Source organism: Harpia harpyja, chromosome 5, assembly GCF_026419915.1.
Source record: "Harpia harpyja isolate bHarHar1 chromosome 5, bHarHar1 primary haplotype, whole genome shotgun sequence".
Classification (NCBI taxonomy): domain Eukaryota; kingdom Metazoa; phylum Chordata; class Aves; order Accipitriformes; family Accipitridae; genus Harpia; species Harpia harpyja.
The window spans coordinates 69,373,758-69,390,810 of record NC_068944.1 but is presented as its reverse complement, the minus strand read 5'-3'; the positions used below and the strand labels follow the sequence as shown (position 1 = coordinate 69,390,810).

The 17,053-nt window shown below is 36.1% G+C and overlaps 1 protein-coding gene across 4 annotated transcripts in view; it reads left to right on the top strand.

Annotated features, from left to right (window-relative positions):
• Positions 1-17,053, top strand: part of ASAP1 (ArfGAP with SH3 domain, ankyrin repeat and PH domain 1) — a 191,763-nt gene that overhangs the window by 155,452 nt on the left and 19,258 nt on the right. For all 4 annotated transcript variants that reach the window (XM_052787460.1, XM_052787462.1, XM_052787459.1 and 1 more), the window contains 5 exons: positions 1,247-1,332; positions 3,436-3,551; positions 5,916-5,983; positions 8,442-8,549; positions 9,825-10,053. In XM_052787460.1, coding sequence (XP_052643420.1) covers positions 1,247-1,332; positions 3,436-3,551; positions 5,916-5,983; positions 8,442-8,549; positions 9,825-10,053 — 607 coding nt within the window. The remainder of the gene's footprint in view (positions 1-1,246; positions 1,333-3,435; positions 3,552-5,915; positions 5,984-8,441; positions 8,550-9,824; positions 10,054-17,053) is intronic.

The window sequence follows — 17,053 nt, the reverse complement described above, 5'->3', positions numbered from 1 at the left end:
ATATGTATAGAAAATAAAGTATGATTCAGTTCAAGTTCAACAAGGAGAAGGAAGCCCTGTATCTGGGGAGAAGCAACCCCATGCACCAATATAATGCTGGGAACCACCCAGCTGGAGATCAGCTTGGCAGAAAAAGACCTGGGTTTCCTGGTGGATGCCAGGTTGAACATGAGCCAGCAGTGTGCCCTTGTGGCAAAGGTGGCCAATGGTATCCCAGGCTGCACTAGCCAAAGTATTGCCAGCAGGTTGAGGGAAGTGATCCTTCCACTCTACTCAGCACTGGTGAGGCCACAGCTGGAGTATTGTGTCTAGTTCTGGGCTCCCCAGTACAAGAGAGACTTGGACGTGCTGCAGAGAGTGCAACGAAGGGTCACAAAGTGTTTGGAGCACCTGACGTATGAGGAAAGGCTGAGATCTTGGACTGTTCAGCCTGAAGAAGAGAAGGCTCAGGAGGATCTCATCAATGTATATAAATACCCGAAGGGCGGGTGCAAAGACGACAGAACCAGGCTCTTTTCACTGGTGCCCAGTAACAGGACCAGAGGCAATAGGCGCAGACTGAAACACAGGAGGTTCCCTCTGAACATCAGGAAACACTTTTTTACTGTGAGGGTGACCGACCACTGGCACAGGTTGCTCAAGGAGGTTGTGGAGTCTCCATCCCTGCAGATATTCGAAAACATTTGGACATGGTCCTGGGCAGCCTGCTCTAGGTGGCTCTGCTTGAGCAGGGGTGTTGGACTAGATGAATTCCCCATGTCCCTTCCAACCTCAACCATTCTGTGATTCTGTAAGAGATTTGATGTTTGTAGGACTATGATTTTTGTGATTTTTTTTTTTTTTTTTCCCCCCTGGTTTTGTAGGAAATAGTGTTGTGGCTATGCTTGATGCTCACCAAGGCATCATAAAGCAACAAGTACTGTAAATTCACTCAGTATTCCTTTACAAGATCCCTTTTAATTACTAGTAACTAAAATGGTTAAAGGCCCCTCAGGATTATTCCATCCAGCTGGGAAAAAGGACTGGTTTTGAGAAGGCTATGATCTCAGAAAGTGTGATGTCGCTTCCTTTGAAGCACATGGTGTCTTTTAGAGATCAGAAAGGCAATAACTGTTTTCATCATAATTTCCTAATATTTTTCTGTTGAAAAAGTTGTAAAAGAGTGACATATATCTCCATAGGTCTGATATTATAAGCTTTGCAGAAGTAAGACACAAAAATCTAACTTCTATTTATATGTGTTTAGGAGCCAGGTGAAACAGCACTTCATTTAGCAGTCCGGACTGCTGACCAAACCTCTCTCCATCTGGTTGACTTCCTTGTACAAAACTGGTATGGATTGCTCATTTTTCATCATATTGTGCATTAAAAATGCAGATGTTCAAAGCTGTCCTTGCAGTGGTTTGGACAGTGTTTGCTCATCACTTATAACCGTTCTCCTTAGATATGTTTCAAAAGAGCATAATTTAATACCTTTGAGTTGACCTTTGTGTTCCTAATGAGTAGAGAGAGGGAAAGAAATGTAGATTAAAAACATGGAAAGCAGTTACATAAAAATAGGATGAAAGGAAAAACTATGTAGAGCAAAAGAGAGCATTGATTTAGAACACATGAAACAATGCAAATGAATGGTTCAGGTAAAGGAGGGATGACAACTAAATGTTCCAAATACAGGACACATGCAAAGAAATTGTAAGAGTGGAAAACAAGGAGCTTTCTCAGAAAATTATGAATAGAAGCTGGACTGACTTTGAAAAAGTTGTTCTAATAGTTAAGAAGCTGTATTAAAGCTATTGAGAGCATAGTCTTCCTAACTAGTAATTTTCAACATCTAGGTTGTCTGAGCTATTCCTTGTTGTCAAGAGATGTGTTCATAGAAGTGAAAAAACATTAATGAAAACATTAAAAAAACAAACAAACAATTGCATGGTGTAGTGGTACAACATTATTTTTTATACGTTTCACAATATAGGTAATGATTAAATGAGATCAATTCCAGTCCAATTCTATAGTATGCTATTAAGTGAAAGAAGCAGCAGTCACTTCCTGTGTCAGATGGTGGTTTTACAGAACGATGAGAGACGAGGGTTGGGGAAACACAGAAGATTCATCATAACTTGTTTGAGCTGGCAGGGTGAAGACTTGAGGATTTTTTTAATTTTTGTTTTTCCATCAGCATAGTGAATCATACCTGCTATTGAAATGCAGTTGGTGAATACTTATTTCTTTTCCTTCCCCTCTCTCGTAGTTTATGTAGCGTTGTATGTAGGGAGTGTTAGAAAGAAAGTTTGGTCTTCTGGTAACAGGACAGACTTGGAATCCATGTTCCATTCCTGACAACATCTCTTGGGCTACGTGGACTAGCTGTGTAACCTTCACTTAAACTTTATTCTGCCACTACTCCCTCATGTTAAATGGAGTGCTGACTATTGTAGGAGTGTTATTAAAGTAAAAAATAAAATTAAAACTAAGATACTTATATTTGCAAGCTGTTTGAGATCATAATTTGGAAAATGTTTTAGAAACCCAAATTATTATTCTGAGTATTATTAAAGAATTTGTTATTTTGCATCATTATTTAAAATGATTTTGTTTAGTTATGAAGCTTCATAGTTTCTTCAGATGACTATCATCTTTTACATGTTTCTGTCAGCTGTCTGTATTTTTGTCTCAATCTCAACTTTAAGAGCATCTTCACAACCATATGGGCTCTGCACCTACTGTTCAGTATGGGTAATACTGAGTGGAGGAAAAGCTGTCATCTTCCGAGCTTTTCTTTTCATTTTTATAAATGTATTATATTGATCCCAATATGTCAGTAACTTTTTTGAGAAACCTTGTTTTAAAAATTGAAAACTGAAGGAAGTACAGTTTTAAAAAGCCCTTTGAACCCCTTTGCACAGTTTGTCTTTCCCTAACTCATTGTGTATCCTTGTATTCCTTCTTATGACTCTCTTATGCATCCTCAACAGCCACCTTCTTTATAGTTCCTTGAATGCGTGGGACTTATTAACCTAACTGTATCAAAATGATTTTTTCAGATACTCTTTATTGGGCTAATTTAGCATGTTTGAAAAAGAAATTCCAGTAAAGTGGCAGGTGGAAAACAACTGGCATGACCTTACAAAGGATTAGGTTTGAATCTTTGAGTTTCACAATTTGAGTTTCACTTTTTTGTTGGGTTTTTTTCCTTGAATGAACATTTGTAGATGCTCAGTCCTTTTCAGCCACAGCTCAGGAATTTCCAGTATGCTGGGAACTATTCTTAATAGTCTTTGAAAGTAATTTTTAATTTAAAAATATTTCTTTCTCCTCCTACTTCATATTTGTTCAGTAAAGTATTTATGCATTTATTATTTATAGGGACGCTAGATCTGAAATGAAGAGCACAGCATAGTATACTTTTCTTGATTGTTTTTTTTCTTTTGTGTTTAGTGGAAACCTGGATAAGCAAACAGCATTGGGTAATACGGTTCTACACTACTGCAGTATGTATAATAAGCCTGAGTGTTTGAAATTGCTTTTGAGGGGGAAGCCAACTATTGATGTAGGTAAGTTCATTATTTAAAACTAGGAAATAAAGATTTCCTAAAATTTCTTTCCATTATTTTAACCACTTTTATTTATGTCCCACTGTGTTAAGTGAACTTTTAAAAGGAAAAATAAAATTGTATTAGAAAGATGAAGACTTTACCACCAACAAGCCTAAAGGAAGCAGTCAGTTAAGAAATGGAACTTAATTTCTTAGAAGATAATAGGGACAAAAATTTTCTAATACAAAATACTAATGAAAACCCCTAGTTTTTCTGCAGTTTTATTTCTGACATATTGTAAGTGTCCTGGAATTTAGGTTTGTTGTTTATATTGTAAAATTCATCTAGTACTTGTACGTTAGAATGCTTCAAATGGCTGCTCACATTAATTCCACTCTGGATGTATGTGGGCTTTGTGTACACTACAGTTAATTCTTTTAATATTAATGTCGGTTGGCACTGTGACTTCACCCAGCATGCCCTAGCCACCACTGTAGCTGATTAGGGAAGGGATTAGCTTTCTCAGCTGCCTTTCTTCTTCTGTTTACTTTCTTCTTCTGTTTACCATCTACATGTGTGAGATAGGTATAACATTTGCTGTACCTAAATCAGTCTGTTTTCATCATGGCTTGGCAAAAGTTTAATTAAAAACAATCTGTGTAAACTGTTTGCTCACACTTAGGGTAATCTCTCGTTTACTAGATGCTCTCCTTTCCCCGCCATATTTTGAGTGTTAGGAAGGCTTGTTAGGCTCAGCAGCTAAAGTGTCATCAGCGTGTCTATAAAACATTTGCATTCTGTCAGTTCTTGGTATAGGAGGGAAGCTTTCTGAACAGTTGGTGCAGACTGAAGAGTATGAACTTTTATTTCACCCTTTCTCCTCATTGCCATCATTTTCCTCCACTGCTCAGTAAAAAACTGTTGCATAAATTTAAGTTCATAGCTCAGTGGCAGAAGTCATTGGTTTCCTTGGCCTTTTTAATACATCCTTAGAATATGTTCTAATATTATCATAAGTCAAAGAATTTGCTGTGAGCTGTTTTTAGCAGGTATGTCCCTAATTAAGAAAATGGGAAAGCTATCTGAATAAACTTAAGCCTGTTTATTGGCCCTTTCATTGAACTCTCTCCTAGGTAGATGCCAGAAGAGTGTTCTTACTTTTTTGGGGGTTTTTTTGGTTTTTTGGGGGGGGGGGGGGGGGGGGGTGTTGGGGTTTTTTTTTATTGCTCTCACACAGGAACTGTATTATCTTCTTTAGTCCTTGAAATATCAGATTTATACTTAAAGGTTGAAAGTTTGAAATTTATTTAGTCTCTTAGGCTGTTTGTGTGTTAACTTAAGAAATACTATTACTTTCATTCCTTTTCATATTAAAACTCCTGAGCCATCTCAGATAGATCTCTTTGTAAGGAGCCCTCCTTCTTCTAGGGATCTTAATTCTTTCAAATTCATAGGCTTTTCTAGATGACTGCTTTGTATTTTCTAGAATTCATGACTGGCATTCTGTATGTAATATTACACATAGACATATTTGCTTATGAGACTTCAGTTTGACTGTTTTCAGTTCCCAGTCACAGAAATGCTTTACAATCTGGCTATGATGTAGAGCATGCTCTGTTCCAGCTCCATGGCATTTACAGCTATACTGTAAGAGTGAATTTTACCTAAGGTTTGTCCACATAAGGTTGGGGTGTGGGGGCTGTTTTTATTTCCTGAGACTTGCTACTGAGCATCTAGGAAGGATCCCATTAGATGTGCCAGAGGAGCTTCCAGAGTGCTTGGATATGACCTTCTTTCTGATCAGGCATTATTTTAAAAAGTAAACCCATTTTATAGCCTTTATAAAGAAGAAATAACTAGAAAGTTTTAAAATTATTCTTGTTCAAATGTCATCTTAGAATAGGACTTCTGTCTTCAAATTCAGGCTTCAAACCATTACATATTAATCAAAGTAAAACATGCTTGGATCAACTTTAGCTTTTTTTTTTTTTTTAAAATCTTAGAATAGTTTTTTTCTTTAAGCTATCTTACCCTGTCTGCTTGCTTTTCCTGCTTATTCATGTAAGAGTTTTACTGGTAAAGGAGTTGAGTGGAGATTGAAATGACTAAATTTCTTTATATTCTCTGCTAGGATGGTTAGGAGGGATTTGGGAACTGTCCCAGCAGATGCTGCTGTTCAGAAAGAACCTGATGAAATGCATGAGCACTTAGAGTGGAATCTTAAAGAGCTGCAGCTGCTATAGAGTAAATAGACGTTTTTGATCACTTTTAGAAGTTACTCTGCTAAAAATAGTGAAACTTAATGAATTGATTCTTTAGACATCTCAAAGAATCACTCTCTTTTTTTTTTTTTTTTTTTTTTTAAATTGTTAAATTTTGTAGTAAACCAAGCTGGAGAGACGGCTCTGGACACAGCAAAAAGAGTGAAAGCTGTCCAGTGTGAGGAACTGGTAAGAACCGGGGGGGTAGGCAAGGGGGGAATCTTTACTTCTTTAAAGATATCATCTACTTAAGATATCATTACCACTGTATCTTAAACCTGGTATTGCTGCCAGCTGGCTGTGCGCTGATCTGAAGGCCCTACCACAGATGAGTATTTTCTAACTTCAAAAACACAACAGTCATTTTCTTTGTAACAGTTCTGTTGGAAGTACTTAGTTATTTTAACCAGTGTATTTGAAGACCTTTAATACTGGAGGGTGAGGTATTTGAATACCAATTCATGCCTCATTCTAGGACATTTGGGCTTCATCACCTCAGAAGTTCTTAGAGACATTTCTATCAGGAGTGCAAAAGAAGCCTGAAGTATTAAATCTATCAAGACCTTTTAGGTCTGGATCTTTGTTTGACTTTTCCTGCTTTGGCTTTTTCCAGTTTATTTAATGGGACAGATAGTTCAGAGATTGTGAAAGTCATCTTAAAAGGAGAATTGAAACAACTTGAAATTAAACCTCCTCAAAGGAGAAAGAAGCAAAAGTGTAATGTCTGGAATTTAGGGTATCAAAAAATGTAAAACACCAGCTTCTGTGGGACTTTGTCTCTGTATTGAACATGATCAGAGCAAGAACTTTCTGGAATTTTGAGAATGTATGAGTGATGTGAACAGATGCCACTCAAGAAAATTACTGGAGTTCAAGAAATAAAGGTGTTAGAGTTAAAGGTACTCTTCTGAAGCAGTTAGCCAGGAGTAAGGATTCTACATCAGACCAACAAGCTTGTTTGTTCTTAGCCCTTTGAGGTGCCTCTGACCAGCATGCATTTAGGAGGCAAGTGAATTGAAATACTATCAAGGGATTAAAAAGTCTAAGTAGTGTGGTACTTTCACATTCAAGACAAAACCAGAAGAATTTACAGAATAGTTGTCACACTTGCTGCTTAATTCTATTTCTTAGAATTCTTTTGCCTCATTTTGATGATCCAAGAAGGGTATCTACTTTTCTCTGCAGCTGATAATTTTAATACCTTTCCTTTGACAATTGAAAGTTCTTGTCATGTATTAATTAATTATTGCATAATCAAGAGAGCTTGTCCTTCACAAATCATAATGATTTCCCATATTTCTGGGGATGCAAGTCAACATTTTGCTATGGTTGATAAGGTGGTACTCTCACTGACTTCTCAATTATTCCCATGCCTGGTGTGTAAGTACTGTTTCCAGTGTTTTGAGTATTCTGTTCAGGTAAAAAACAGCTCAGCTGTACAACACACAATTGGTATGGATTGCTTTTTTCTTTGCAGTATATATTTAATAAAGTAACATCTGCCGTTAATGTGGACCAACTGATAGTGTTGTAGAATAAACAAAAACAAGTGGATATTATCAGTGATCTTATCTAGCAGTTAATTGTTTCGATTATTGTAATCGAAATTCCATGAATACCTCACTGATTATTTCAGTTAACTGTAATAAAGCATTTACGCCTTTTCTCTTTTTTTCATTTTGGAAGGGGAAAACTATTTCTGCATTTTTCTCAAAAGTGGCAATGAGATAAGGTTAAGAGTAAAAAAGAAATATGATTGAGCATGTTGTTTACCATGGGCAATAAAAAAGTACAAAATAAATATCTAGATGTTTGCAGTATGGTAGATGTACTTAAGCTAATTTCTGTTGCATAGGTGGAGTCTTAACTGTGTAATTAAATTCTATTTCAACGCAAGTGTGCTCATTAATGCTTACATAACAGATTGAAAATACTTTCTTCTTCCAAATTTTATTTTGGGAAGATGGTTAAAGGCTTTCCTGAATCAACGAGTACAAAGCAGACTACATTTCAAAGGATATGAAGGAATAAATAATGATAGGAATCTAAGCATTGAAAAGGCAAATTTATGTCCTCAGAATAACCATGAACTGCAATTTTCTTTTATTGCTGATCATTGAAGTAGTAGATTTTTAAAGAATGTGGATACATTATTTGGGCTGGCAAAGCAGAGGAATTTTGTGCTTAAGACACATTGGCCTCATCCAGTGAGAGGGAGGAAAATATTTAAATAAAGGATAAATACCTTTTATTTTGATTGCAACACAAGGACTGTGATTTTGGAGGGGTAATAGTTGTTTGTACCAGAATTTATAGATAGGTTTTGCCTTTCCTTTTTGGAAAGGAGGGCTCCAGATGCATTCTGCTTTTGTGCATATGGCTTCTCTTGTCATCTTTTCAAATAGTTGTCAAACATGGCAACTTATACCTTTTTAAGAAAATCTTCCTTTTTTGCCTTTTACCTGTTTTTCTATACTTCAAGTAAATGAAGGATGTTTGTGTGATTGCCCCGAAATTGTTTCTTTTTAGTGTCTGGAAAAGTTTTAAACCTCTAAATATTTCAGTTTATTGCTTGCTGTTACAAAACTAACTTTGTTGAAACCAAAGGAACAGCAAATATTTTAACAAGAATTGTTATTTCTTTCAGCTTTCTCAAGCCAAGGCAGGAAAGCTAAACCCACATGTCCATGTAGAGTATGAATGGAATCTTCGGCAGGAAGAAATTGATGAAAGTGATGATGACTTAGATGATAAGGTAAGCATGAATTACTAATACGACTTTGCACAAAACCTGCCAAAATTTCTGTTCTGGGGGGGAGAACTAGTTTTGAGGCCTGTATTAAAGACTGCCGAAGTGCTTTTTGAATACAACCTAGTTATTATGGACTTGAGTTTCAGAAGTTTTACTTTGACAAGACATACAATATAATATAAAGCAGTAAATGTAAATTACTTTGTTGTCATTTTATCCCCTTCTGAATTCTAGGTTGTTAATATTTAGCTGGAGGAAATCCAAAGCTTACATACTTATTTTTTCCATAAATTAATTAAAACCCTAGTTGAATCAATAACTATTTTTCAAAAACTGCTGTGCACTTTATTGCTGATTAAAAAAAGAAGTAATGGAAAGACAAAACTTGAGGGCATAGAATAATTGCGATCCTAGAATATGTGAAAACTTAGCTTTAGTGTCCTACTTCAGCAAGTCAGTTAATTACTCTGTGCTCTGTTTCTGTAATAAATGGGAATACACCTCTCCTATTTTATATGTGTGCTGTAGAAAGAAATGTGGTCAGCTTTTCATTTTTCTGCGACACTTGGGAATGAAAAATTCAGAAACCCAAATAATTTACATATCCTCCAGGACAGTAGAGAACAAAATTATTATCGGTGCAAGGAGCCCCAGGAGGATGACTAATGCTATATTGGAGATAATAGGCTGCCTGAACCAGAGCTGCAATGAAACAGATCGTGCTCCATATGTAGCTATTAATATACAGCAGTCAAAAATTGCTGTGTAAAATTTCTTCAAAGAGCAGTTATATACATTTAAAAGAAGAGACATACCACTGAATATATTGCTAGTTCAATCAACAAATAAATCTGAAGTGTCAAAGTGGTTATTTTATTTTTAATATGCATCAGTGGGGTTAGTATACTTGATCTTTGAGGATAACTGTCTGGACTCAGTAAAGAGCCATTTGAACTGAAAATTACTCTTATTCTAAAAACTTCACTAGGCTTTTATTAATATATTATTCAGTATATTATTATTGTGTATCTGCTGCTTTAAGAATAAATCTAACTTTGTGTACATGATGATTTGTCGATGCTACAATCTTTATTTTTCAGTTAGAGGAGAGGATCTTTCAGGTTGGATCTCTGAGAAAGGGAGGAATGTGGGCTTATTTGTCCAATAAAGAGAGAAATTATGTTCACTAGAATATGTTCTGTTATATTCTTTCCCAATTTTATTAACTATATTTAGTATTTAGACAGCTGTATAATATATTTGTTTTTCTATTCACAGCCTAGTCCTATAAAAAAAGAAAGATCTCCAAGACCTCAAAGTTTTTGTCACTCTTCAAGCATTTCTCCCCAAGACAAAATGACTCATCCTGCATTTAGCACTCCTAGAGACAAGCAAAGACTCTCCTATGGAGCTTTTACCAATCAGATTTTTGCTTCTACAAGCACAGATTCACCCACCTCTCCAACTGCAGATGCTCCTCCTCTTCCTCCTAGAAATGCAGGCAAAGGTAAGTCTCTTCAAACTACGCTTGCAAGCGGTAATTTTTCCACAGTTGTCAGTTGTCCTTCCTTTAACCAGGTGCATTACAATGGTTCAAGATGTAGTGTGTTTTTCTTACTACATCGATGTGGTAAAATATACAATGCATGTTCAAAACTTAAAACAAACAAACAAACCACCCCCACACCCGCAAACCAAAACCACAACAACCACGGGGGACAATGCTTTGTAGTGGACTCATTCATAACAGCGTACGTGAATGGGTGAAAAAATAAAGTAATACTCTGCTAAATAAAAGTTTGTTCATTTTATCTAGAAATTCTGTTCGTATTTTGGAGAAGTGTTTTTACGCATTTACAGTCCCAAAAATACAAGTGTTAGAAAAAGGCTGATGGTGTGTAGCGCTATACGATGATGTGCTGTGTAGCGTCTGGCAGAGAGGGCGAAGAAACAAAGCTCTGGTGGAGAGGAGGTGCATGAAGACTCCCTCTCTTGCAGTCAGACAGTGTGCAAAAAGACAAATACCAGAATGACCTGTGAAGTGCTAAGCAGGTTGGTATTAAAGTTCCTTCCCTCTCAGTGCCTCTGGATTCTCCTCTTCCATTTTGGTGAGTGCTAGAGGGGTGTAAAGAAAAAATACAGGGTGCAGAGAGGGATGCAGAGAAAATACCAAGCCTGTTGCCAGATAGTTAACAAGTCACTTACGCACTGAAGATCTAAACTAAACGTCACCCATTCTTCCCTGAGTGAAACAACCATTTTGCTCTTGTAGAATTATCCATAAGGAAGGTTTGTGCTACAGTTCAATCAGTTTTGCAATCTACATTTAATTGAAATGAATGAGTTGCTTTTTCTTCTTAGTAATGGTAGTAACACTCTTGGTAGTGCTTGAAAGGGAAGAGGACTTATTTTCATGAGACTTAACTCTTGCAGCTGTAGTGGAGGATGGTTCTTTGACCTAGACAGCTATAAATGTCAAGTTTAGAGGATGTATTTATGGAACAAAACCTGTTACTTTACTATCATTTGTGCAAATCTACTTTTTAGAACAAAAAAACCCTTCATCTTTTCCCTTTTTAAACTTATTTAATTTAGAAATAGCCAAATTGTGTTTTTACAGTAGACTTCTGTCCTGGTTTTGGCTGGGATAGAGTTAATTTTCTTTCTAGTAGCTGGTATAGTGTTATGTCTTAGATTCAGTATGAGAAGAATGTTGATAACACACTGATATTTTCAGTTGTTGCTAAGTAGTGTTTAGACTAAGTCAAGGATTTTTCAGCTTCTGATGACCAGCCAGCAAGAAGGCTGGAGGGGCACAAGAAGTTGGGAGGGGACGCAGCCACGGCAGCTGACCCAAACTGGCCAAAGGGATATTCCATACCATGTGATGTCATGCCCAGTATATAAACTGGGGGGAGTTGGCCTGGGGGGATTGCTGCTCAGGAACTAACTGGGCATTGGTCAGCAAGCGGTGAGCAATTGCATTGTGCATCATTTGTTTTGTATATTCCAATCCTTTATTATTATTATTATTATTGTTGTTATTGTTGTTGTCGTTATCATCATCATCATCATCATCATTTTATTATTGTTATTATTAGCATTATTAGTTTCTCCCTTTCTGTTCTGCTGAACTGTTCTTATCTCAACCCATGAGTTTTACCTTTTTCATTCCGATTTTCTCCCCCATCCCACTGGCTGGGGGGGGCGGGGAGTGAGTGAGTGGCTGCGTGGTGCTTAGTTGCTGGCTGGGGTTAAACCATGACAACTTCTTAGAAAAAACTTTCGTTTTGATGAAGGCTACAGTATAGTTTAAGGCTTCAGCAGTTATGCTGAAGGATGCTCCCCTGTGTTAGCACCGCTATAACTTCATATTTCATTTCTTCAACTTGTAGTTAACTTTGTTTTCAAAAATAATGAAGAAATGCTCTCAGTAAAAGGAACAGAACAGAGTGTGTTGGCATCAGATGTCTGCTTTTACATGGTTCAGATGCTGTGCTGATGAGCTACTGTTCCACCATCAGTCTTTGTCATGTACTGGCAACTTTCAAATGAATCCCTTGGCTCTCTTTTTTAAACGGGTTTGTTTTCCATTAAGGGGCAAAGCGATTTTGTCAGGGTATGCATTTTCACATGAGATTTCATAACCCACATTTCTTTGTATCAGTTTTATTGGGGACTCATTTGTATTCCTTGTAACTTTATTATGTTGACCTTCCTGTTTGCTTGACAAGATTCTAACTTTTTCCTTCCTCTCCCCCATCTTTTTTACATGCTCTAACAGTCTGCTACTGATTGTCCATTGTCAGACACATTATACTGGCTTAGATGTTCCTTCAGTCTGGCCTAGGATAACTTTTTTTGTCATAAAGTTGCAAGACTTGGAAACTAATCATGAATCCCATTTCCTTAAGAAGGTTAAGGAGCTTGCATCTTGTATTTGTCTGTACACTACTTAGTATGTTGTCAGCTTTCAATGGATTATAATGAACGTTATTTCAGCAAATTGTCTTTTTCTCCAGGAAGGGGAATATTTATGTGCATATTTCATTCTAAGTATGTATTCAAGTTTCAGAAATGTTAGGCATTTTCCTAGGTGTTCCTGCAAAGTCCTAGACGAGTGAATCAACACACCACCAAAGCTACTTGGAAAGAAATGAAGCGTTGAGTTCTTATGTGTTTTCATGTCAAGGATTATGCAAAAGGTGTCAAGGATTATGCAGAAGAAATCCTTATTTATATTACAACAAAATAATATATTATTACAAAATACAGAGAATATTGCCTTCTAATGTAACATTAACTGCTTCATTGGAGTGGAAAATGCCAGGTTCACAGTGTAAGTCTGAGAGAGAAGTTGAATGGAACTACTGTTAACGTTGAAGTCACCAGGCTTCTCTGCTTCACACATGCCAAAATTTTACAGTCTGTGAGTGATGCTGTTGGTTTGGTTGATTTCCATTCAATAATGTTGTAAAGTATTTAATCAGAGTTAGAAGTCTCCGTTAAATACATGCCTGTGTTACAGGAATAATTTAACAGACTCAAAAGGACAGGGGAATGAAGTAACAAATATATAAAACATTTCATCAGTGTGGAAAAGTTGCTATAGAAGCATCATTGCAGATGTACTTACGCTTCATTATAAACTGTGCAACACCTTGTTATCTTCCCCTCCTTCTAGCTCCCAAACAGATTGTTTAAAAGAAGAAGAAGCAGAGGCTCTCCACTTCCATAAGACACTGGTGACACATCTTAATTTTGAAACAGTCTGAGATAATTTTGTTTCTGTAGGAAAAAATAATCCTTTACAATTTATCTGCTCTTTTGAGGTTAGTAGTAATAGAGCATATCCCTTACATCAAAGTTTAACATACAAGCTTACTTATCAAATCCTTTTTTGTTAGAATAGTTCATTTTAATAGCTACCTATTTGATTTAAGATTATATGAAAACATAGAACTACATTTTGCACTAAGTTCCCAAAATAGCAGAGTAAGAAGAGTACTGAACCTGTAATTAAATTTCAGCTTACCTTCTGTCCCCAAATGTAATCTGATCTTCATCACCGCGCTTCTATGAGGCCCCAGCAGATACCATGGGACCCTGTTAGAGCATGGAGACAGTCTGTAGGGAGTGGATAGCTGGTGGGATCCATGTTTTAGAAGGAGGCAGAGGATTTTAAATTTTCATGGTTTTTATCCTTTGGGGCATACAGATAAAACTCTTTTCCAAAACATGTTGTATATTTTAACAAACACACCTCCCTGTAGCCCTCTGTAAGCTGGCTTCATTCACCAGTGAAGTTCCTTGGTAGCAAGGTTCTATGGTGTTTGCTGAGATGCCACAGTGGACTGGAAGCCATCAAGTCTGAACTTTGTGTTGGGGAGAGAAGGTAAGTTTAGAGCGATTTACATAATGCACACCACTCTTGCCCATGTTTTTTAGTGGATATGGTGTCTAAAAATTAGTTTGATTCATCATTAAAATTGTATAGGTACAATTGTTGGAGGATGTGCATGTGGGGATTTTTTTAAGTTTCTCCATACATCATTACAATGTAAGTCCAGATTTTCCAGTTTGATTACTTTTCAAAATATTCTTAAAAATGCTGGAACGTTAGTGTATTCTACTCCAAACCAGCTCATTTGTGGATATATCTTATTTTTCTGCTATCTCTGATACAGATTTAGTTAATCCTAGTAGAATGAAAAGTACTGAATGAGTACAGTAGCTGCATAAGCCAACCACTGTATGCTTTTTCCAGTAGTTTGTCTAAGCTTATTCAGGTTCAACTTACTTGTGTTGTCAGTCAAGTCTTTAGTCTGTAACAGTCTGAAAATCATCTTTTTCTTTAGTCTTTCCAGCTTATACCTGCGTTATGGCTCCAGACATCTAGCAGGTCTTCTGCCTGCTTTTTTACAAAAAGCTTTCCAAAAAAAAAAAAAAAAATCAACATATAAGTAGTTGCATGACTCAACACAGTAGCTAAATAAGCTTTTGCACAACCTTAATTGCAAATCCAATGTGAGGGCAATGTTGCTAACTAGTTTTGTAGAAGTGTTAGGCAATCTAAGGCAGGTTTCCTTAATTTTAGCTGAAAGCTAATTCATTTTTAATGGTTCTGCCTATTTCTGTCACGTGGGATGAACACAGAGGTTAGGGATCAGTTTTATTCATTGAAGTAAGTTTGGATCTTCAGTACAAGTTTGCACATTTTACACTCTTTTTCACAGCTCTAATGTTAGGTACATAAACCCAGAAGGCACTTCCTTTGTGGTTGCAGTCCACCAATACTGCAGATACTATGTCATACAATCTGCTTCTTCACTTCATCAAACTCAATTTCTAAACAAATTAGCTTATTTGCATGGACTAGTAACTTCTAGTTGTCTTATTGCATTGCTCACAGGATTAGAAATCTTTTAAAGTCCACTAAATTGCTTTGTTCATGTACCAGCATTATCATTTAGCTTCGGTGTTTTTTCTGTCATTGGTGTCTGTATCAAGGCACTATCTGGAAAGCAATCATATAAGTCTCCATTTCTATTTTGTTAGACTAAACAAACCAAGCTATTTCACCTTTTCTGATAGAAGAGTACTGTCATTCTCCTATCATCCAAGTTGTCCTTTTGGCATACTAGCCCTTCTCTGTACCTTTGCTGTTTAAATCAGCTTTCTTAAATGCAACTGACTGGAAGCATAGGAACGGCACAAAACCTTGCTGTTTCTGATGGAAATACTATATCAAAGCTATTTATTTTTTCATGGTTGCATCATACTATGGAGTGTCAGGCATTACACAGGTAGTCTCTGCTACCATTTTCAACCAGAGTCCCTAATTTAAAGTACAGATGCCTTCTTAGTCTAGAATTTTAACTTTGTATATACTGTTGTACTTAATCTCATTTCTGTTACCTTAGTCTCTGAGGTTATCCAGCTTCTTCTATTTATTTTGAATGCTTTCAGGATTCTACTGCTTTCTTGCATACACTTAGAGTTAATTTTTTAAATATTCTTATAAATGTGTTGTACATTTTCGTTAACAATACTAGTTATCCCACTCAAACTTTTTTTTTAATACCATAATAGGAAGAGAAGGGTGACAACTGTTGATTTCACGTGTTTTATATTTGTGCATCAACCCAAATACAACATCCTTCAATACAAATTTGGGGTCTTTTTTTTTTTTTTTTTTTAACTCAATGTATATACTTAGCTTTCTTGTTCAGAGTGATTGTGATAATTTTTCTTTAACTATAGTCTTAATTTTCAGTGCTGAAGATATATGATCTAAAGCAAGACAAACTGAAGAAGGCTTTTAGTAATATCTTTGCAAAAATGTCATAAGAACTTTAAAAATAAGTATAACCACACTTGTTAATGAAAATACTATTTTTAATATAAACTTACTTTCCTTTGCAGTACCTGTTCTGCCATTAACTGGAATACTGGTTCTTCCATATCTCTCATTAAGTGGTAAAAAATAAATACAAATGTGAGGTTTTTACACTCTAAACCCACCATTTCTTGAGTGGATGGTAACAGCTTTGCATGGTTTCACAAGTACACAAATTAATAGATACTATACTGACTGCACAAAAGCTGAAGGGCAATGCACTATTAATTGCAGACCTTTTTCAGTTATTTACCTTAGTACAATAAATTTGAGATTTGGTCTATTTGCACATGCAAGCATGATCCCTGTACTAAGAAAAAGTGATAGAAGATGACAACGGCTTTACTGAAAGCAACTGCTTCAGCTAACTGAAGAAAAGAGAGCCCAATGGAAGCTAAATTTAAAAAAAAAATTCTAGGTCAAGATTTTTTTTTTGGTTTTTTTTTTGCTTGTGTGAGGGAAAATTTATTTACACGAAATGCGAACTTTGCAACTATGTGAGAAATCATCATTAAGATGCCTATGGAAAAGAAATGGTTGGCTTACTTGCTGCCTGGTTAGAATCACAAAATATCTTTGATCTATAAAAATAACTACTCTGATTATTACTTAGGAATATCTGGCTAGCCTTGCATAGTTAAAAGTACCATGTAAGAATGTTTTTGAGATTTTGTATATATATATGTAATACAAAGTATTTTGTAATAATTTTACTGACACTCCATATGTTATCAGATCTTTGTATTATTCCACCAGTTGTTTCCATAAACTGATGTAGATTCCAGAAAGTTTCCCACGTTTGCTTTATTCAAAGCATGATGTGACTTTATGCCTCTTTCTGAAAAGATGTTTTGAAGTTTTCCTTTATTTTCGGTTTATTTGAAAGTAAGGTATTTTGTATTTCAGCCATCTAGTCGTTAGTGTATGACTTCTAAATTCGTATTTATTCCTTCCATGAAATTAATATAGGAACCCTTCCATGAAATTAATATAGGAACAAATGCTAGGAGTCTGAAAAGATGCACTATTTTTAATACCTTAACACCTTTTCACCTTTTCCCTGTAACTGTTGTATGCCATGTGAACTTTTGACAGGTGTGAAGTGATA